Genomic DNA, 24,116 nt, shown 5'->3' with positions numbered 1-24,116 from the left:
ACAAGAATTACGCAAATTGCGGATTAATATCCTCAGTCAGGTAACCAGCAGCAATCGGGTGATTAATTATGATCAAGCGTTAATTAATCCTCGGTTAAGGATATTAAGGTGATATGAAAGGGTCATTCCACATGTATAAAAGAGTTCCAGCTTGTTTAAGACAGGCGTTTTAATTAAAAAAAAAAAAACAGTATGTTCTTTTTTCAGCCGCACGGAAAATTGCATGAAAAGGAGAGACATTTAGAGTGGATAAAGAAGAGAATAAAAGGCAAAGCAAAAGAAGGGAAGGGAACATTGCATGAAAAGGAAGGACATTTAGGGTGGATGAAGAAGAGAAGAAGAGGCAAAGGAAGGAAAGGAAATCCTCAGAGGGACAGAAACGATCCGCCTGGTGCATTTGGATGCAGCTTACGAAGAGACCTCTCGACTTATGTCAAAGATCCGATGGAAAGGGACGAGAAGAAAGAAGGGGCCCTTTTCTCAAGACTCCAATGATAATGACTAATGCCCCTTTATTCTCCGCGCAGAGAAAAATGTTCACTTGCAAAGACTTATTTCCTTCTAGACGATGAAAAAGAAATCTGAAGCACGCGAACGAGTGATCCAAGGGAATGAGGTAAAAGAGACGGAAGACAAAAGGGAGCGGAACTTGCGGCAGCAACAATGTGAATAATGTTGCAACGTTCGAGAATACAACATCTTCGAAGATGTAATATAAATAGACGACAATAAGGAAAGAGTCCTTTTTGCGACAATTGCTTGTACCACTTTCTTCTCTTCCTCTGTTGAGAAAAATGCTTCCTCATGAATTCATTATTCTAACGACTGTTTAGGACCAACGTCGCCATCTGTGACGTTTATCTGTAACTAAATTTTTGCTCGAAAAACACGCGTTAGCTCCAGGACAAGCCAGGATTCTCTTGCAATCGTTGGTGAAACTATTTACCATATTTTCCCATCTGACTCTGTAATAGTCCATTTCTACGGTATTCTAAATTGTTCGAGCTAGATTTTGAAACTCTTCATTTTCAATTCTAAACCTCCAAGAAGCGCAAAACATCAAAAACGTACCCGGACCACGTCAGGTGGTTCTAGTCCATGATAAATAAATAAATTTCTCGACGAAAAATGAAATTTCATGAGTTTCAGGACCTACTTTAGGGCCTCCACATTCCCGTGGTGAAATTCGAAACGAATTGGTCCCCCCAATTCGGCGAATACTTTCCCCAACGGTTTGACTTCTCAGACACATATAAGCTGGTTCTTTCATATCAGCTTAAGGTGATATGAAACTGTGATACATACATACCAAAAAGTGAAAATATTTATAAAACTTATCTCCAAACTGGGTGCACCAAATTATCTAAAACATTAACACATGATTATGGAGGCTTTAAGGAAGAACGGCGCAGCCCTTGAAATTTCATTTTTCGAAAAAAAAAGCCTTTTCTGGTTTTTGTCCGAGATAAGTACATTTCTTTTGTCGAAAAAAGAAAATTCACGAGCAGCGCGTTATTCCTCAGGGCCTCCATAATAGCGTGTTAAAATTTCAGATAATTCGGTGCCCCCAGTTTGGAGAATACAATANTCTTCCGAATACATTATAAACGTTTTAAAAATATTTAAAATCAAAATCACACGTTTTCCTTCCATAATAAAATAGCGGAACGAAAGTATTAGAAAAATTTCTCGTGTTTTTTGATACCAAATGAACTGTCCGATAATACTCGTGAAGTAAAAGATGTATTTTTATCATGTTAATAAGTTAAAAAATATTTCCCCATGTTTATAAATTATTGAAACTAAATATGTCATTGAGATGTTCAACAAATATCTCAGATATCTTCGAATGAAATCTACAAGAGATCTTAAAAAAATCCGTCGCTTGAGATATTTAGCAAAGATTACAAAGAAATATTTAGAAATTATTCAATACTACTAGGGTAGTTTCCCCGATGCGAATGTGATTAACCCTTTCGTTACCTTGGACGAGATATCTCGCAACTCAATACTGGCCGATTAACGCTTTTGACGAGATATCTCGCGACCCGATACTGGCCGGTCAACGCTTTTGACGAGATATCTCGCGATCCGGTAGTAGCGGATTAACGCTTTTGACGATAATCTAGCTTTCTAGCACCAATATTTTGACATGCTAGATGAATATATTTTATAACTAATTCTATTCGTACAGCTAAAAGGAAGAAATAAGTACAGCTACTACCGGATCGCGAGATATCTCGTCAAAAGCGTTGATCGGCTACTACCGGGTGGCGAGATATCTCGTCAAAAGCGTTGATCGGCCAGTATCGGGTCGCGAGATATCTCGTCGAAAGCGTTGATCGGCCAGTATCGTGTCGCGAGATATCTCGTCAAAAGCGTTAATCGGCCAGTATCGGGCCGCGAGATATCTCGTCAAAAGCGTTGATCGGCCAGTATCGGGTCGCGAGATATCTCGTCAAAAGCGTTAATCGGTCAGCATCGGGTCGCGAGATATCTCGTCCAGGGTAATGAAAGGGTTAAGATCCGAGCGATCCGATGCCTCGTTTAATCGAAACGTGTCAGGGAAACTGCTTACTCGGGTCGACTCGATACATCGAAAAGTAGAACGAGGGACACAAATCCGAAACACGGGAGCAGAGATCAGGGGGAAAGGGGCGACAAAGGGGAGCAGCACTTGTGGCAGCAACGACGTGCACGATGCACTCGGGTGCAGCTCGCGAGAAGGCATCTCGACTTCGGACAAAGATCTAACGGAAAGGGGGCGAGAAGAAAGAAGGCAGGGGGGCAGAGAGAAAGAGAGAGAGGGAGAGGCTCAAAGGGGTAATGAGGACAGTGGGTGGGAAGTGGTTGCAGATCTAGGTTACCTGTATATTATGCAACGCCGCGATACCGCTGCAATTTCCCGCGCACCGGTGCACCGCGCAGAGGTGCACCGAGGCCTGAGCGATTGCACGTGTAAGCGCTCGAAACGGCGCCGTTTCGCCTCTTTTTTTTTTCCCCCTATCTCTTTCCCTCTCTTTCCCTCTCTTTCTCTCTCCCGCTACTGGATACGACCAACAACGGGCGGACCCACCTGATGCGGCCGCTCCCTCTCTTCGCTCCTCGTTGCAGCGGCATTATTTTCGACATCGACTCTCCTCCGATTTGCGCATTTCACGCGGTTACATAATAATCGGGTTTCCGAGGAAGGTCGGCGATGTTGGAAGCGGCTTCCCGAGGATGTTTTCCTTCGCGCGTAAGCCGGACCCCGGGAATAGTCTTCGCATCTATCGGGTCTTATTGGGTTGGTGCATACGTTCGTGCGTTTTTTTTTTTAAACTAGGAAAAGTAATTACAAAGAAACGTACAAACTTATGCCCCAGCCCAATAAAATCCGAAAAATGCGAAGATTACCCCCGGGGATCGGATTACGTGCGAAGAAACATCCTCGGGAAGTCCCTTTCGACATCAACTACCTTTTTTATATCACCTTAACGATTACTTCTAACTAAAACTATTGGGTTGGTGCATACGTTCGTGCGTTTTTTTTTAAATAGGAAAAGTAGTTACAAAGAAACGCACGAACTTATGCACCAACCCGATAGTCTTAGTTGGAAGTCATCGTTAAGGTGATATAAACGGGTTATTCTATATATATATCGTATCGGGGGTTATATATATATATATATATACCAGACCATATACCAGATATGTAATGCGAGCGATTAGGAGAAAGTAACGCGAGACGTTTTTACCTATTCTAATTGCATTTTGAGCCTCCCTCGCCTCTGGAACCAACTAGAGGCAGAAACCCGGAAAATGGCGAAATCTCGAAACCTTATAAATAGAACCTGCAAGCGCGAGTGCACCTGCTGCATGTTGCACTCGCGAAACGACTAATCGCGCGTACGGAAAGTCGAGGGAATGATAGCGCGAGAAAAATTCCTTAGAAATGGGGATTTACAGAAAGGAGACGGAGAAAAATGGGTCTTTCGAAGCTCTTCGACTTTTCTGCGGCTTGAGGTGAAGTGAAACACGTCGAGGAACTTGATCAACGTCGATAAAGATTTTTCTAAATACCTACGTTGCCGATGTTTGTTTATATATTGACAGCTGTGTCGAATTATATTGGGTAGTGTACTAAATGGCATACTCCACCTGTCGTTTACGTACAATAATTATAGAGAAATCGAATTCATGGTTTCCGAGAGGCCCTAATTGACCGCAGAAGGACCCCCTGCGCCATCTATGATTTTCATGCCAACTAAATTTTCACTCCAAGACCTCATATTACCATCGTTTCGGCATACCAGCGCGTAAGACACATTTTTTCCCTTTATCCCGTTCAAACGCGAGTTTCTCGATTACCAGAGTGTTCTAAATTGTCGTACAATTGTCCTGACCCTTTCGTATCTCATATAGAAGCCTTCAATAATTGGATATCGATCGAAATATGAGAACTCGACGCCATTTTGGTTCTGGTCTGGGTTAAGTTAAAAAATTGTTTTAAAGAATTCAAATTTTGAAAGTCTCAGGACAATTCCTAGGTGCTCACGAGTCATGTGTCAAAGTTTCGGACAGTTCTATCCAATACCCTTAAAAACAAAAAAAGTGTCTTACTCGAATCGACTGATTTCAGGGGGCGTTTCACTTAACCTTAAAAAATCTTGAATAAAATCTGGAAACACTCGGTTTCTCTCGCTTTTTCTTTTCCGATAGAACCCGATTCGCTGGGCTCTCTAGAAATGAAATCTGGGCCACCCTGTTTGCTGAAGCAATAACTTGCTCATTAGATAAGTGGAATTAATTTTCCGCGGGTACTCTCTTCGCCCAATTCCTCCCTTCCAGCTTCTTCTCCCTCGTTTCCGCGAATCGCATACTTTTGGCACTTCCCTTCGTTCCTCCACATACACCATATATTTCTTCGCGTTCTCTGCACGTTCTACCCTCGAGGGTAACGAGGGTATTACCCTTTTCTTGAAAGGTGCAGAAGGGTAGATGCACTTTTGTCGAGGTCCCGAAGGCCATAAAGCTCAAGAAAGTACAAGATGGTCGTTTTAGCGGGACAGTATGCGATTTTGGAGCTATTCAAATCGGATGATGATGAAAATGAAGATTTAAAGCATCCCCCATTACATCTTCTAGCAAATGATGACGATAGGGATAATATATGATGCAGTAATACATATTAATTCTAAATAAATAAATTGCAAATCACTACATAATTTCTAAGAAATAGTGATTGTACTGTTTTTCAAAGATTACGTACAAAATTGAAACGCTAAATCGACCTATACACGGAGAAAATGTATTAAGCATTGTTTCTATTTATATTAACTTGAGATCTTCGGACAAGCTTTGTATTTTCTTGTTTGTTGGTCTTTTCAAGTTTCAAATTTGCCGCCGAATTCACGGTCCACGCTATTAGTTTGTTCGTTTAGCTTACACTTTCTACACTTTTCGAAAAAGTGTTGAAAGTGTAAGCAAAACGAACAGCGACGTCTGCGTCACTTCCGTCAAAACGAACACCAATAATATATGATGCGGTAATACATATTAATTCTAAATAAATAAATTGCAAATCACTACATAATTTCTAAGAAATAGTGATTGTACTGTTTTTCAAAGATTACGTACAAAATTCAAACACTAAATCGACCTATACACGGAGAAAATGTATTAAGCATTGTTTCTATTTATATTAACTTGAGATCTTCGGACTAGCTTTGTATTTTCTTGTTTGTTGGTCTTTTCAATTTTCAAATTGCCCACCGAATTCACGGTCCACACTATTAGTTTGTTCGTTTAGCTTATTACTTTCTACACTTTTACGAAAAGTGTAGAAAATGTAAGCAAAACGAACAATCGTGGATAGAATGTGTAGAGGAAGTGTACCTCGGGGTAGATGCCCTGGCAAAACGAACAGCGATGTCTGCGTCACTTCCGTCAAAGCGAACACCAAAGTTTACACTTTTCCTAAAAGTGTAGAAAGTGTAGGCAAGACGAACAGACCCCATACCGTGGAGCATCGCGTTCAGCCAGGTGCATAAAACTGGCACCGCCACCTTTAACACTAGGTTTACGGGACCCGTCAATTTGACAAAATTCAAACTTCGAAAAGAAATACCGAAAAAACCATAGCATTAACTTTAACCATTTTTGTATCGTAAATTAATCATTTCATCCAAGGAGTTTGTACACACAATTATTTTTTCCTAAGCCTTCTAATTATTAAAATCTGTACGTAGTACACCTATCTCTACGAAACCCGTCAAATTGACGTACTAGCTAATTTCATAAACAATCCATACATATTTGCTTCGTTGCAGTGAGTTTAAGGCGAAGATGAGAGTGAAAGTTTGAATTGAAAGTGGAGAAATAGAAGGATCTTCGGATAGTGAAGAGGAAAACTTCTTGAAAGGGTGTCGTAGCAAGAAAAGGATGCGCATTCTTTCTACTTCTGACTCCGAGGATGAGAGGACGAGCATTCCAATCATTTCCGTGATAATTTTTAAAAAAGGACTTTTTACTTATTAATCATTTATTTAAACGTAAAGCCTAGTGTTGTTTAATTCAGACTTAATTTGAATAAATCGATTTTTTAAAGAAAATGCGTGTTTTCGTTTGCCCGTCAATTTGACGGGTGCTCGTAGAAACAGGTATATAAAAAACGCCCGTAAACCTAGTGTTAAGGTGCATAAAACTGGCCCCCCCCCCCCCCCCCACCTTTACAAAATTCAAATTTCTTTGTCTTAACATTTTGTGCTCTTTATGTGCTAATTATGTGCTACATTCGCAAATTCGTTATCCCTCGGGAGTGCATCGGCGCTCGCGAGATAATACCACGTGGCCTATCTAGTATCATCGGTTACGTAAGGGCAGAGCGCTAGCATTAAGGCTGGCCTACGGTCACGTAAGCGTCAAACGATCGGTGCAGTTACGAAACCGACCGAACCTACTCGGAAACCGCCGTCGAAAGGAAAAGTCCCGAGACCGAAGGGAAAACTTTCCCGCGTACGTAAGCTACACGTACCTAACCTCCTTCGCCCATTTTTTAACGTAATCTCTTCCTACGCGATATGTAAGGTACAACAATTTTTGGTAATAAGGCCCACGTGGATAGCAAGACCCCTGATTACATTGGACGTATGAATCTGGAATTCAGTTTGAGGCACAAACAAAATTAACAGGCTTATCGGAACGTTGATGTAGACGTGTGTGTCACGTTGAGTTTTGTTTATGGTATTTTTTTTTTTTTTTTTTACAGAAACCAGAGCAGTTCAAAAAGATAAACAAATTCCGAAATCCTGAAAATTTGGATCTTTCGACTGTAGTGGGTTTTCTGACGTTGGGAAAATTCAGAGCCTCTCAGAATACAACACTTCGAATACAACACTTTTTTTTAAGGGTATTGGATCAAACTGTCCGAAACTTTGATACGTGACTAATGATCATTCAAGAATTGTCCTGATACATTCAAATTTTGGATTTTTGATATACAATTTCTGCTCTGATATGAGAATCGAAAGGGTCAGGACAATGTTACGACAATTTAGAACACTCTGGTAATCGATAAATTCCCATTTGAGCGGGATAAAGGTAAAAAAAAGTGTCTTTATGCGCTTCTATGCCAAAAAGATGAGAATATAAGGTCTCGGAGTGAAAATTTAATTGACCTGGAAATCACAGATGGCGCAGGGGGTCCCTCCGCAGTCAATTAGGGCCCCAGAAAGCATGAATCCAGAGGATTTCTGGAGTTTGACTTCGATTTCTTTATAATTATTGTACGAAAACGACAGGTGGAGTATGCCATTTGGTACAATACCCAATATAATTCGACACAACTGTCAATATAAAAACGGACGTCGGCAACATAGGTATTTATAAAAATCTTCTCTATGGACGTCGATCAAGTTCCTCGACGTGTTTCACTTCGCCTTAACGGCGACATATAATCTGCGAACCAGGAAACGTTAAGTAGGTAATGCGATCGCGTATCATTCCGCTTTGGCGTATTATCTCTCGAGGTTCTCGCGTGTCTTGCGATCTTACGCACGCGCCGCAGAATATTTCGTTACCCGAGGCGCATAAGCAGGCCCTCCCCCTTGACCGAAACCTGCAGGTAACCAAGACCATCCCTCCTGGCCGTTGGCGCGCGCGGATGCAATTATGCAATTGCACAATTGTATGCCGCCGGTAATGGAAGCCGCAGGAGCCCGAAGGCTGGCGGACAGCTCGAGCAAGAACGATACCCCAAGACTTGGAGAAATACCCAATCACCGTAGCGTGTGCAGAGATAATAGGCCGAGCTATTGTCACCTGCTGAGAGATAAAAGGCAACACGAGAGATAAAAGGGAACGCGAGAGATAAAACGGAACGGGAGAAATAGAAAGGAACGGGAAAAAGAAACGGAAATATTGTTGTATTGAATGGCGAGGTGTAGAAGGTGTACACTGTTAAACGAAAAGTATTATAATTTTATAACATTTTTCTTANGTGTAGATCAGGACTTGATATTAAACGTTTTTTCTTTAGACAAACAAATTTGACAAATGTTTCGGACACGATTTTAGAGACAGCTGCGTTCAAGTGCAGTTGTCACCTGTATAAAGGTAATAATTGATCGCAGAAAAAAATATCGGCGAAATAAAAAGAGTGAATAGTGTTATCAATCATTACGCCGTGAAAAGAGTTGATCCGCACCTGTGCTCGAGTGCAATTGTCATCTGTGCAAACGTAAGAATGGATGCAAAAGAAATATAACAAATTTTGAAAACGGTAGGTACTGGTGGATACTAATGGTGGATAGCAATACAAAAAAAAAATGACGTTTCCGGATCAATTGTACCGACATTTACGCTTGAGCGCAATTGTCATCCACGTGTAGGTAAAAATGAGTGCAGAAAAAACATCGAAAAAGTTAATGAGTAAAAGGGAGTAAAAGAAAAATCGAGGAAATTATTATAAAATGAATCAGCCTATAAACGCGATCAATTCCTCTTCCCCTCGAAGAATTATTATCGCCTGGCTTCTGCATTGTCGGGAGTTCAATTACCTCTACACCATGCACGAGTTGAAATAATCTCTAGTTACTTGTTATGTTATTCGGCCATGCCGATGAAATTACGGTGATTCACCGGAATACGTCATCGATGTTAGTCATGGGCATAAGACTCACCGAATGAGTCGAATAAAACAATTGTGCATGTCAACAATGAGTGCGCTAACATCGCTCGAACAGTCATCGCAATTCCCAACGTTAATTTGTTCATATTTGTAAGGTGTAGATGAGTCTAAAAAATTCAGGAAAATTCCTAGCGTCCGGAAAATCTGCAAAATGCATTAGGTACCCTACTAAGATATAACTGTTAAAAACAATTACATCTAAAAATAAACACTGTGTAAATTAGGGACTAACATGTATTATTAACGATAACGCAAAGTGACTGACTCAATTTCGGTTTTAAAAAAATACTCGTAATTACCTAGCTGAAATCATGATCTTTCATATGCTAAGCGAAATATGTTGTCATTAGACGTGCAAAACTTTGACATGGGCACGAGACCCATTAAGTTACTTAAAACTCATAAAACCTAAATGCCCACGGTACTTGTAAAATTTTTCAAATCTATTAAATCCATAAAACCCATAAAATTCCTAAAATCATTAAACCCCTAAATGTCTAAAGTCATATCATTCTTGCAGTCTCTTTAACAGGAAAAAGTATCCTATTGTTCTTGATCTTTCCATTTTTTACATGGTCACGTGTTCACTCGTGCACGTGCACGGCGTGACACGGCAATGGCGAAATCATTTACAAGAGAGACTGGAACTCTATATCCACGTTTGGAGTATATGTGCCCCATAATGCCCGCGAGTGTATGTATGCACGTCCGGTAAACCGGGCACATGCACTTGCACATGTGCAGGATTTAAGTAGACTCGTTTGAATACATAGCGACGGTGTCGACTTGTCGGGGCAAGTGTATCGGCAATCCCGAATGCGAAACTTTCCACTTTTCTCCTTTATTTTCCTTTCCTGGACTTCCTTCGGACGTCACGCGACTGTTGAGTCTAGACCACGTGGTCGGCGTACCACGTGACAACTGTCAGATCCTTTAAGAAAATGCCGACTTTTGTATTATACTTGTACAAAGTGACCCACACTACCTGCCCAGCCTTGTTAAAATCGAAAAGAATGGTTTTTATGGAAAACCTAAAAAAATTGTCATAAATAAATCCCTCGTAAAGTACAACTTTGCACTTTATTCGTTCTGAAAGTGAAAATGTAAAACTTTTATCCAAACTGGGGATACCGAATCACTGGAAACTTTAACATGTGATTATGGAGGACCTAAGGAAAAACGCGGTGCTCGTGAAATTTCAATTTTCAAAAAAAATATATATATTCTTGGTTCTAGGTGAAAATGTTTGTAAAACTTTTATCCAAACTGGGGAAACCGTATCATTTGAATCTTTAACACGTGATTATGGAGGTCCCAAGGAAGAACCTGATGCTTATGAAATTTCATTAAACGAGAAAAGAAAAAGTACTCTTGATTCTGTACTGGGTTGAATAAACAAATTTCTCATACAAAATGAAATTTCATGAGCAGTACATTCTTCCTTGGGGTCTCCATAATCACAAACTGATGTGTCCACCGATTCGGTACATCCAGTTTGGAGAAAAGTTTTATAAAGAAAGGAACCCTTCAGTCCATATAATTCTCAACATAGCCTGTAAAAGACTTCGACATAAATATAAATGTCGGTAATTGGACGGGCCAGCTTATGTTACCACTTGCGTATTCAAAGCTGCATTACCACCAAAAAGGGTATACATGAATTTCACTTTATCGACGTCGATTAAATTTCTTAGCGCCTTTCATATCCTCTTAAGGCCTACAATAGTAGATTTTAAGTAAGATCGAAATTTCGACTCGGGGAGAAAGAATTTTCTGAGGTAGCGAAATCGTTCCATGACCTAGGAATAATTATCCGAATAAATAACTATCGAAATTGCCCCTTTTAAGGGAAGGCCGTACAAGCACGTTCCCTTGTATCCGTCAAACAATGCCAAAATAATTACGGAATTTTGTGCGAGACAAGGAACGGTTGTCCTAGGTCACGGAATCCTTCCACGATTCCCGGGTAATTGTCCAAATGAACAATTAATCACGGGATATCCCTGTTTAAGGAGGAATTGTACACGTTATATGCCTAACAAACGATGCTTCAGAAAATCGGAAATATGTTTCATGGAACGCGACAAAACGAGGAACGGCTTTACGAGATTATACAATCGTTGCATAACCCTTACGTAATTGTCGAAATGAAGGAATTAATAACAAAATTGCCCACTTTAAGGAGGTATTGGTAAACGGTATCTAATAAACGATGCACCATAAATTAACGAGTATTTAATAAGGAGTAATTATTAAGCTAACAATAATGAGACGAGGAACGATTTTCTCAGATAATGAAATTCGTTGCGTAATCTTTGATTACACTTGTCCAAATGAAGAGTTAATTGTGTAAATGTAATTCTTCGGGGAAGAATTGTTAACGTTTTCATGTAACAAACGTCACATCAGTGGTCTGGGAATTTTCAATGAAAAATAGCTCAACGAATGATTTTTCTTAAGCCACGAAATCACTGCCATCGACAAATAGAATATTAATAACAAAATTACCCTCATTGAAGATGAATTATCATTGCTATTGCGCGACATACACATACTAACACGTATATACTGTACACCATGTACACATTTCCACTGCTGCCCGCAGAAATAAACATTTGGTTTGTTCAACAAAATCGCTTGATTGGCCATATTTGGTGAATTTCAGAAAATTTCTCGGTCGAATAAATTGAATTTTAATTCACTTTGACAAACTCGTTCTCTTTAACCAACGCAAGTGCGTTGGTTAAATCGTTTCGTTAATTCTATAAACCATTTCCAGTTAAGCCAAACATCTTATTTAAATGTACCAAATTACTAATTATTATTAATTTCGCGTGATCTACCGCAGCACCTTTATGTGATCAAGTAAAAGTTATTAATTAAAGGATTTTATCGTGGCAGCCAAATATTCAGCTGTCCACACAATAACCATATGAAATAGTTGAACCAACAAAAAATATTATTGCTTCGACCAAAAAATTTGTTCTCAAGAAATTTCAACGTTTCGAGCGAATCCTCGAGATTGCAACAAGAATGTTACGAGATTGCCAAATTAATCGTCGAAATGAAACCTCGACAACGAAGTCGCCCTCCTCATAAGTGTGTTGTAAACATTACAACGCCACCAACAAACAACTCTCCGAATATTCGGAAGTTTCCACAAGAAGCGACGAATCGAGGAGAGTGACTCCTCGAGTTGCAAAATCGCTGCACAATCGTTCCAAACAAATTCTCCAAACGAAGGCTTCCGCGGTACCGCTCTGTTCGAAAAGAAATTATAAACATTATCAAATCGATGCCATCAATAATCACCGTTGCAGAAATTACCAATTCCAACGAGAGGTAAGTAACAAATTGAGAAACAATTTCCCGAGGCCGTGAAATTGCTGCACAGTTGCAGACTAATCTTTGAATCCTTCAATTATTGTCGAATCACTGGTAAATATATATATATATCCGAATACCAAGAATATATATTTTTGTTAAAAAATGAAATTTCATGAACACCACGTTCTTCTTTAGGACCTCCATAATCACGTGCTGAAGTTTCAAATCATTCGGTGCAGTATGTTTGGAGAAAAGTTTTATATATTTTATATNCGCTGAAGTGTTCAACGAATCGGTGCATCTAATTTGGAGAAAAGTTTTATAATTATATTGACATTTAATATATATAGAATGAACCTTTCATATCACCTTAATTTTTCAATTTCAATTACTGTCGAATCACCGGAAAATAGTGTCCCATATATATATCCGAATACCAAGAATATATATTTTTGTTAAAAAATAAAATTTCATGAACACCACGTTCTTCTTTAGGACCTATAATCACGTCCATAATCACGTGCTGAAGTTTCAAATCATTCGGTGCAGTATGTTTGGAGAAAAGTTTTATATATTTTATATGGATATTTTGACGTTTTATACATATAGAATGAACCTTTCATATCACCTTAATTTTTCAATTTCAATTACTGTCGAATCACCGGAAAATAGTGTCCCATATATATATCCGAACACCAAGAATAATCTAAAAAATGAAATTTCATAAACACCACGTTCTTCGTTAGGACCTACATAATCACGTGCTGAACTTTCAAATGATTTGGTGCACTAAGTTTGGAGAAAAGTTTTATAAATGTTTTGAAGTTTCATATATATAGAATGACCCTTTCATATCACCTTAATATTTTGATTCGTAGCATCGGTCTATCAAAGGTCTGGATTACCCTCATTGTTCACTAAACGGACCTTCTCATGACCAGCTGAAGACTTATTAAAATTTCAACTAGGGATAAACATTACTATATTACGTCTTTACTAATAATAGCTGTAATAATACCGACATTTTTAGGAGGGGTAACAAATGAAGAAACGATTTTTCTTAAACGAAGGCTTAACTACGATATTGCTGTCTTCGGAAATAAATTATAATCATTGTCGCGTAGTCGATAATCCCCCCCCCACACAATTCGGAAATTTCAACGAGATGCTTAACAAATAGGAGAATTTTCCAGGGTCATGAAATCGCTATACAATAGCTGGATAATCGTCGAAACAAAGGGTTAACAACGAAACCACTCTCTTTGAAATAAATAATGATCCTTATCGCACAATCAATAATAGCCGTCCGAAAAAATTCAAGAGTATTGTTGAATAGCAACGAATCAAAAATTAATCGTAAACGTGTGACACAACTGATGAATAATAAAACTTGATATAAATAAACATGAAATAAAACAACGGAGTCGCTATCTTCGGAAATGAACTGTAATCGCGCTATCGATAAATTTTAGAGGAAGATAACAAGTGAAGGAACGATTTTCCAAGTTCATGAAATAGCCACACAATGGCTGAATAATCATTAAGACAAAGTAATTACAACTCGTGACCGGATAGTTTGAAATAAAATGAAAAAAATGTTCACAAAACATACGTCAACGGTAATCGCGTTATCAATCTTTAACGCAATAAACAAAGCCCAATTTTCGCTATTTTTACCGCACGCTTAAATAAAATGTTTCAGTAAAACCGTCCTTTTTGCGTATGATTTTATATGTAGAAAAAAAAAAGATTTAAATAATCCACCGTGAACCATTGTAGATATACTATATATCGCTATAGCGAGTGTATGTAATTAAAATAGAATACCGCAAGAATCTTTAAGGACAAGGTCAAATTAAATGTCTTACGGCGGGACAATGTTAAAATACGTCATTTTATCTGAAATTTTTTCACCGTACAACCTTTCAGTGGAAAAAAAAGAAAAGAAAGAGCAATATTTTTTTTCGTCCATTTTGACGAAACGTTCCCCTGGCGCTATGCATGTCGAATAATCGCCCAAACAAATAAACGTCCACGATAACGGAATCGCCCTCCTCGAAATAACTTTGGAACGTTATCGCTGCACCGGGTATATCTATCGAAGAAAAATTTGGGAAATTTCCTCGAGGGGGCAATAAACCGAGGAACGCAATTACCGAGTATCCGTCCAACGAAAGTTCTCCTCTCCGGGGATCACATGTAAACATCGTCGCGCCAGCAACAAACAAAGCTCCAGAAAATATCGGAGTCTTGTCGCTATTATGACTTCCGGAGGGCTCTGTGAGCCTGGAATCCAGTTCGAGGCACAAACAAAATTAACAATGCTTATTGGAAAGTTTCTGCAGTGAGAAAAATGCGACACTTGAAATCGAATAAATGTGCCCATTCAAAAATCGGATAGTTGACTCAAGTGAAATTTTCAATGGTTAAAATAATAATATGTTATAGTAGACTAAAAACTAAGCGACACGTATTTTTTTTTTATCTGCCATTAAAAACTTTAAGGGGGTTAAACCACCATCCAAAGTAAGGCATGTCAAGGGGCGATTTGACAGTTTCACTCGCAAAAACGTAATATTTTTTAATCAATCCACCTCGAAAAGCTTTCTCATAACAAGAAATGAAAAATATAATTATCTCAATTAAAAAAGGAAAAAAATTATGGGGTGAGCCACCCCTCACAGGCCTTACTTTGGATGGTGGTTTCACCCCTTTAGAGTGTTTAATGGCAGATAAAAAAAGATACGTGTCGCTTAGTTTTTGGTCTACTATAACATATTATAAAAGAAATCAAATCGGAGAGATCGACCTGAGACATACCTTCCTTGTAAGTGTTACCGCAAGTGAGCTGCGCGCGCAAAGTTTCTGCACTGAGAAAAATGCGGTACTCGAAATCGAATAAATGTGCCCATTCAAAAATCGGATAGTTGACAAGTGAAATTTTCAATGGTTGAAATAATTATTTCTTTAGGGGAATCAAAAGTGAAACAATTTCAACTAAACGAAATATGTAGAAATAAGTAAAAGTCTACTAGGTTCATACACGACTAAAATTTATTCCTCTCCAGTTGTACATTTTTCCCAGTGTGTGATGTAGACCTTCGTGTTATATTGAGTTTTGCTCGTAGCATTTTTCTTAACGAAAGCCAGAGCTGTTCAAAAAGACGTTTGTCATGTTGAGTTTTGTTCGTGACATTTTTTTTATTCTACAAAAACCAGAGCAGTTCAAAAAGTTAAACAAATTCCAAAATCGTGGAAATTTGAATAGTTCGACTCTAATGGGTTCTCTGCCGTTAGGAAAATTCGGAGCCTCCCAGAACCTCGAAAACGTTAAAATGGTCATTTTCGGAATTTCTCTAGTATTTTTTTTTTTACAAAAACCAGAGCAGTTTAAAAAGATGAACAAATTCCGAAATCGTGGAAATTTGATTAGTTCGACTCTAACTGGTTCTCTGACGTTAGGAAAATTCAGAGCCTCCCAGAACCTCGAAAACGTTATAATTGTCATTTTCGGAATTTCTCTATTTTTCTTTTCTTCTTTAACAGCTCTGGTTTTTGTTAAATAACCTAATCAACATGTCGCGAACGTCCACATCACAGAAACATTCCAATATGCCTGTTAATTTTATTTTCTGCATCGAACTGGATTCCACTATCACACAGCCCTTTCGAAGTCGGTAAATTGCTGCAGGAACGAGGAACGATCTTCCAAACAAAGCCTCTATATACCGAAGAGAGGGAGCGAGAATTGCCCTTTACGGGAATAAATTATAAATATTGTCCTCTAGCCGACAACATCGATTCAGAAATTCTGTTTTTTTTTTTTCCCTGGGGAACCGATAAGTCGTTACCGCACACCTCTCGAATAATCGGCAATCATATTATATCGGCCTTCGTACAGGAAGAAGAGCGATAGAAAGAAAGGGAAAATTTCCGACTCGTGGTAACTTAAACTTATTTAAGGTGATATGAAAGAGTCAGCATATATATAAAGTCAAACCGTTGGGGAAAGTATTCTCCGAATTGGGGGAACCGATTAGTTAAAAATTTTACCACGAGCATATGGAGGCCCTAAAGTAGGTCTCTAAACTGCTGAAATTTCATTATTCATCAGAAATGTATTTATTTATCATGTACTAGAACCTTGGAATCGAAAATTAAGAGTTTCAGGACCTGGCTCGAACAATTTAAAATACCGTAGAAATGGAATATTAGAGAGTCAGGTGGGAAAATATGGGAAATACTTTCACCAACGATTGCAAGATACTGCTGGCTTGTCCCGTAGCTAACACGTGTTTCCAGAGCAAAAACTTAGTTGCAACTAAGCGCCACAGATGGCGACGTTGGTCCTAAACAGTCGTCAGAATAACGAATTCCCGGGATCTCGAGTTTTACGTCTCTTCATCATTACTCTACGGAAATGACATATGGAACACTTCAGTTCGTATAATTCTCAAGGTAGACTGTAAAAGACGGCAAGATAGATATAACGGTCGATAACGGGCCGCGGCGGTTTATGTTCCCACTTTAGTATTCAAAATGACGTTCCCACCAAAAACGGGTAAAGATTTTAATATATCGACTTGGATTAAATTTCTTAGCGCCTTTCATATCATCTTAATTCCTGAATAAGTATTTCCCAGATTTATAAAGAGAAGCCCATTATCGTTAGAATTCCGGAGTGACACCGCGTGTCCAATGTGATCCAACCCTAGTAGCACAAAATACTTGTCCTATATTTTATATATATTTAACGAATATCGTACATTTGAAATATTTGCAAATCGTTTACTTTAGAATATTATCTCTATAATATTTATATAATATTAGCTCCATTTGTTTTCATAATACTTTTCTATCAGATACACAAAACATTTCGTTTTACTTTAATACAAAAATTATTTAAATATTATTTTCCGAATACATTATAAACGTTTTAAAAATATTTGAAATCAAAATCACACGTTTTGCTCCCATAATGAAATAGCGGAACGAAAATATTAGAAAAATTTCTCGTGTTTTTTCATGCCAAATGAAGTATCCGATGATAGTCGTGAAGTAAAGAATGTATTTTTATTATGTTAATATGTTAAAAATATTTCTCTATATGGTAAATTATTGTAACTAAATACGTCATTCAGATATTCAAGAAATATTTCAAATATCTTCGAATGAAGTCTACAAGAATTCTTTAAAAATCCGTCGCTTGAGATATTTAGCAAAGATTACAAAGAAATATTTAGAAATTATTTTATGCTACTAGGGAAGTAAAGAAGCTGCATTAAACGTCGGCCAAAGTCTAAGGCATAAGTGGATGCATCCGTGCGAGTGCTGCCTGCAGCTGCAGGGGCCAATTCGGCAGCGGCGAAGCCCGAAATAAATAAATCTGCAATTTCGGAGGTGCGCGCGCACGAGACCCTAGAACGGCATATACCAGCTCTAGGAAATGAAGCATAACCATAGAGCATTTAGCAATTATAGACATGGAGAGGCCATTTGCTATAGTATCTGTATAGAGTTAGGTGTTACGAGGAGGTTAGATAGAGAAAGGGACCTTCTCACTCTAACAAGGAAGGTATCTCTCCGATTTGATTTCTTTTATAATGTGTTATAGTAGACTAAAAACTAAGCGACACGTATTTTTTTTTATCTGCCATTAAACACTATAAGGGGGTGAAACCACCATCCAAAGTAAGGCATGTCAAGGAGCGATTTGGCAGTTTCACCCACAAGAACATAATATTTTTTAAACAATCCACCTGGAAAAGCTTTCTCATGACGAGAAATGAAAAATATAATTTTATGAATTAAAAAAAAAATGAAGGGGTGAGCCACTCCTCACAGGCCTTACTTTAGATGGTGGTTTCACCCCCTTAAAGTGTTTAATGGCAGATAAAAAAAAAAATACGTGTCGCTTAGTTTTTAGCCTACTATAACATATTATAAAAGAAATTTATATATACCTTGCTTGTAAGTGTTACCGGACGTGAGCTGCGCGCGCATTAGTAGGCTTTCGACACACGAAATTTAAACACTAAAGTGAATGGTAAAATTTGTAAAGAAATTTCTTCCTCTTTTTTTCTTCTCCCTTTCAATTGGAAATTTATCCATTTTTAAACAGTATTAACTCGGTGAATCTTGTTTCGAATCTTTTTTTTTTTTTTCGCAGCCGTAACTAACTTTTATATAAAACGTTCTTACCCCATGTTATATTAAACTAACTCTATTACTTACAAGTGAAGAGACACCCTATGATTTTTACTCTGAATGGCATTGCAGATGATACATTGTATAACTATTTTGAGGTTATGTATCTATACGGTACCTTTCGCCACAACAAAATGATACAGTATGTCCTACACTTGCGCAGTAAGAACTTCCGGTAAACACGGAGTGAGAATTGGACCTCTTTGTCTAACCTCCTCAACCTACCCCCACTCCTACTACTCCTCTCCATGTCTATAAACTCTATGGAAGCAACAAACGTCGAGAAAGCTAGGAAACAAATTCTCAAACAAAATTCCACTCGCTCGTAGATGCGGCCACGTGAATGCGACGTGCTATGGGACCTCCTGAAGGGATTACGCGAGGCATAAAAAAAAAATGACAAAGATAAACCGCCCTACATAACCTGTTAACGAGTAAATAAAACCTTCTCCCCCGATACTCGGACGATCTTGAAGGTTACGCTTTCGTGCGAAATAAACGAATCGAACGTACTCGACGTCAACTCGGAAACACGTTCTCAGGATTTACGGTGATATGAAAGTGTCATATATATATGTATACATATATGTACGTGTGTATATTGGTTTGGTATATGTACATATATCGAATCAAAAACACCTTCTTCAGGTGCAAAAGAACTTCGCCAAATATGTGCCCGTCAGTAGACCTATTTGTCATACTCTCGGTTACATTATGTTAATACGGTCACAAAACAACATAAATCAATTATGCACCAAATACAAATAATCTTTCTTCTCATATTGGTTCTGGTATATATACGTATGTATGTATATATACAGAAGATAAGATAGAAGATAATTACGTATTTCAAACACAAATGTTTTGTGTATCCCATACTACCAAGAATATATATTTATTTGAAAATTGAAATTTCACGACCACCACATTCTTCCTTAGGTCCTTCATAATCACGTGTTAAAGTTTCAAATGATTCAGTGTCTCCAGTTTGGATAAAAGCATGACAAACATTTTAACTAGAACCAAGAATATATATTTTTTTGAAAATTTAAATTTCACGATTACCACGTTCTTGTTTAGGTCCTTCATAATCACGTGTTAAAATGTCCAACGATTCGGTGCCCCCAGTTTGGAGAAAAGTCTTACACATATTTTCACGTATTATGTATACGGTATGACCCTTTCATATAACCTTAAAAGTTGCATGGCATTAATATCGAAGAGACCGGAGGCTCGCGTAGACGCATCCACGCGAGTGCGTGCAGAAATTGGACTCACCGATTCGTGATGGGACCACCCGATGTCAGGCACCCTCCGCCGAGGCTCCGGAGTCGTCTCCCCGGGTCAAATGACCTCGTGAGGCCCCATGGCCCGTCCGGGTCCCCTCGGGGTCTTCCTGGCCCCCTCTGGCCTCTCCCTTCGCCGCTCCGCTTAGGCCGATGCACTACCAGCCGCGCAGCGCTCTCCTCGCGACTCGCCGCCACGTCCGACCCGGCCGAGGGTCTGTTGCCAACTGACCCAGCCGGTGACAGCGCTCGCGGCCGCGGCCGCGGCGGCGGCGTTGCCAACTCCGCGGCCCGAAAAACCAATCGAGCCGCCTCGCGACCAATTGGAGGCCGGGCAGCGCGGCGCGTGTCATCCTTGGTCTCGCGCTGGCGAAGCGAGCCGATCAGCTGGTTTTGACAGACTGGCAGTCCCAGGGTTAGGTAAGCATATACGTCATGTAATATACGTGGTTTTCTACCTGTACATTACAACGTATAATACGTCTCTGGTTTCCTACGCGAGCAATAAATATCTTACGCTCTTCTGCTTCTAAATGTAAAATAATAAATTTTCTACCTGTACATTACAACGTATAATACGTCTCTGGTTTTCTACGCAAGCAATAAATATCTTCCGCCCTTCCATTTTTTTCACGTATATAACGTAAACCAAGTGGTTTACCGTAAAAAATGGTAGAAAACGAATGAATTGCCGTCCCAATATGAAGAATATCGCAGATGGACGATACACGACTTCCGTTGTTTTGATTTCCATTCCCCTATCCCATTCTTTTGATTTTACTCTGTTTAATATCAAATTTTGTAATTGACCCTTTCGGCTGGGAAATAGGATTGACTGCGAGTCATGGCTAGGGTTCGGTAATTTCGTGTTTTTCGAGGTTTTTCACTTATATTACGTAAACCAACTAAAAATTGTAGAAAACGAATGAATTACAATCCCAATATGAAGAATGCCGCAGATGGACGATATACGACTTCTGTTGGGTTATAAACGTCTTTTGGCACACATATAAATACGTAACAATTTTTAAGGAATAATTAATTTGGCCCTTGCGTTCATATAATTCTTTTAATTCTACTCTGTTTAATATCAAATTTTGTAACTGACCCTTTCGGCTGGGAAATACAAAATTCGCAAAAGGATCGACTGCGAGTCATGGCTAGGGTTCGGTAATTTCGCATCTTCCGGGGTTTTTCACGTATATTACGTAAACCAAGTGGTTAACCGTAAAAAATGATAGAAAACGAATGAATTACGATCCCGATAAGATGGACGGTTATATAATAAAGCCGCACGATACGCGGCTTTATTATATAAATTAATTTAACGCTTACGTTGAAAATTCTTTCGACTCTGTTTAATATCAAATTTCGTAATCGATCCTTCCGGCTGGGAAATCGGATTGATTGCGAGTGATAACTAGGGTTCGGTAATTTCGCGTTTTTCGGGTTTTCACCGAGAGTCTATAGAGTTCCCAGTTATCCATACCAAATATCGATATCATGCATCTTTCAATTAAATTCTGCCCGAATGTGGAATACTTGAATAAAGTTGAAATTTTCAATTATTTCGTAATCGTTCGTATCTCCGTTCTCTGGACGGTCCAAAGGTGAAAGAATAGAGGCAAATCTTCGAAGAATCCTGGCAAATAGCAAGGAACTAATAAAGTCTGACCATCCCGCGGAACAACGAACATCGGATTTGGAATCGCCGGGGCATTGGCCGCGTTAAAAAATCTCCAGATATTTCCGTGCCCCTTTGTCTACTTAGAACAAAAAAACCTTCCTTGTAAAGTGCGGGGAGAATTTATTGACACCTTGCCAACTGAGCTGGGAGAGAAGTTCGATTAAACGGGCCACGTTTACTGGGTACATCGATTCTTTCTAAGAACACGTGGAAGCCTCAAGGATAAGCCCAACGATACGGACAAATATCGTAATAAAAACCATCAATATTCCAATGTCACGTCCTCCTTTATAAAACTAAACGTCCAGCCTTTTCATTCCATCGGGTACGTCCATCTAATAACCGAAATCTTTCCCACGAATAATGTAATCGCTTCGATTTAAATTTATAAGTGTGAGGTAAGGTAAACAAAGGAGACGATAATAAAATGAAAACTCGTTTCCTTTGACGGACCAGTAGTTTGGTTTCCCGAGGTTGGCGGCTCTGGCGATCATATGGCAGTCAGCTGGACCGCGTTCGAGGCTTCTGATTGGCTGGTGCTTCCCCCTCTCCCGCGCGAGCCCCTCCAGGGCCGCCTTCGTCGGGGGCCCCTAAGGGGCCCGACGGCCCTCGATTTTTACACAAAAGGCCCATCGATGCGGCAATGGCTGACCTAACGATATCTGGGACATCGCACCTTGCACAATCCGTCGCCGATTATGCACTTCGCTATTGCCGAGAAGTGGCCGAACAAAGAAGTATTTCCAAATGAAGGCTCTCCTCTCGACACGCCGTGCACGTCCACCAGGAGAGCAAAGCGTTAAACCTCGTGTCTCGCATCTGCATTACGTCTGCAATTTACATTAAATGTTGCGTATGATTCCTCAAGAAATGCGAGATGACGCAGGACGAAGAATTGTTTCAGGAGAAAAATTACATCATATGCATTCATTTTAGAACGTGATTTGCACGGATCTTTAAGGAGAAACAGATGTAACGCAGACAGCATCGAGGCTGGAGAAGTTGGCTCGCAGGGATTTTTCGTCCCGTTTTCTAAATTTAGATGAGATAAGAATGAGACTGGTTGTTTAGGAATGTATGCTGAGAATTGCGGGCGAAATATATACAGTTCGGTGGGAATACCGACTTTGAAGTATGCCATAATATAAGGGAATTGAATTTTTTTCCAATTGCAGAGAATCTTCATTTTCGGACTCTTTAACGATGCACGTTGAGATATTATAAAATGACTTCTACATAGATCCGTTAGCTGCAAACAAATGGAACGATCTAATTATACTGCGCGAGGTGATAAGACACGCATCGAGACATACGAGCGTAAGAAATCTTTTAAACTGTGCGATATCTTATGCTTGTACAAGTTTCATACATGGTGACACGGAGTACAATGGTCATTTAGAAGTATGCTAAATTATGGACATGTATGTTAAAGTATCCCCACAAGGAATAAAACTTTATCGATAACTAAACGATATTAACAGCAATTGCACGGCGACGAATAGACCTATGGCTGAATTATTTTATTTACAAAGGTGGGACATTCAAAATAGGGAGGTGAATTAATAAAATAAAAAGATGGGTGGCGCGGGCACTCATCGGCAGCTTTAAACCAAGCACGGCGTTCAAATGACTCCGTGTCTTATCGATAATGTCCATGATTCCACATACGATTATCACTTCTTCCCAGATTTTTTAATTCCACCCGTAACGAGAGGTCCCTTCTGACTGGCTTTCTTCGCTGCCTCGGCAAGGGCTTTTTGTTGTTCCTTCTGTTTCTGCTTGAATGCTACGTCCTGATCATCTAATTCTTTCGATTCCTTCTTCGGTGCTTTCAGTGGTTTCTTCTTTCCCCCTTCTCGGCCAGACATTCTGAATTGAATATCTCATGTAATAGACAGTCCACATGGGGTACCAAAGTACATAACGCATTTTTATATTGAAATAAAGTTATAGAAATTTAATTATACACAAGCATGCCTATTTATTACATTCAAAATACTCTCATCATATTTTTTGAGTAATCCAATAAAACTAACACTGCAAAAACTCATCCGTGTAACGCTTGAAATCTAACCTCTACGAGGTGTAAGATAAATAAAAATTCTAATAGCTTGCAATCTAAAAATAAACATGAACGTTTACCTTATTAGTTTTTATATATCGTTTAATGACTACGGAATTTGTTAATAATCAATCGCCAAGCCGTCAGTCACAATTCCAGAGAATAGACAAGAAATTTGGCAATATGCAACAGAGATGAGTTGGGAGATTGCTCACGTGCAGGGTCGCGCGATCGCACCGTGTGCTGCCCTCTGATTTCGTACGTTAGCTTTCACCGTTTTTTGCCCCCAAGGGCGGCGCAACGAATTTCTGGTAGGGGCTCGCGCAATCGCGATGGCTGTGCCATCTACCAGTTGCCGTTGGCGACTCACGTATTCGT

The 24,116-nt window shown here is 39.2% G+C and overlaps 2 protein-coding genes across 2 annotated transcripts in view; both read right to left on the bottom strand.

The window, feature by feature from the left end:
* LOC105702566 overlaps positions 1-20,202 on the bottom strand; it is a 63,012-nt gene extending 42,810 nt beyond the window's left edge. Inside the window, exon 1 of the mRNA XM_012430218.1 lies at positions 19,982-20,202. The gene's annotated coding sequence lies outside the window, so the exon portion shown is untranslated. The remainder of the gene's footprint in view (positions 1-19,981) is intronic.
* Positions 20,203-22,834: 2,632 nt separating this feature from the next.
* On the bottom strand, positions 22,835-23,975 carry LOC105702565 (translation machinery-associated protein 7 homolog). The gene is made up of 2 exons (XM_012430216.1): positions 23,819-23,975; positions 22,835-23,545 (listed from the first exon to the last, which is right to left on the bottom strand). The coding sequence occupies exon 2, from the start codon at positions 23,542-23,544 to the stop codon at positions 23,350-23,352; it is 195 nt and encodes a 64-aa protein (XP_012285639.1). The 5' UTR covers position 23,545; positions 23,819-23,975; the 3' UTR covers positions 22,835-23,349.
* Positions 23,976-24,116: the final 141 nt, after the last annotated feature.

Source organism: Orussus abietinus, unplaced genomic scaffold, assembly GCF_000612105.2.
Source record: "Orussus abietinus isolate OABI.00-Male unplaced genomic scaffold, Oabi_2.0 scaffold386, whole genome shotgun sequence".
Lineage (NCBI taxonomy): Eukaryota > Metazoa > Arthropoda > Insecta > Hymenoptera > Orussidae > Orussus > Orussus abietinus.
Note: the sequence above shows the minus strand (reverse complement) of the source record. Positions and strands in the feature narration are given on the sequence as shown.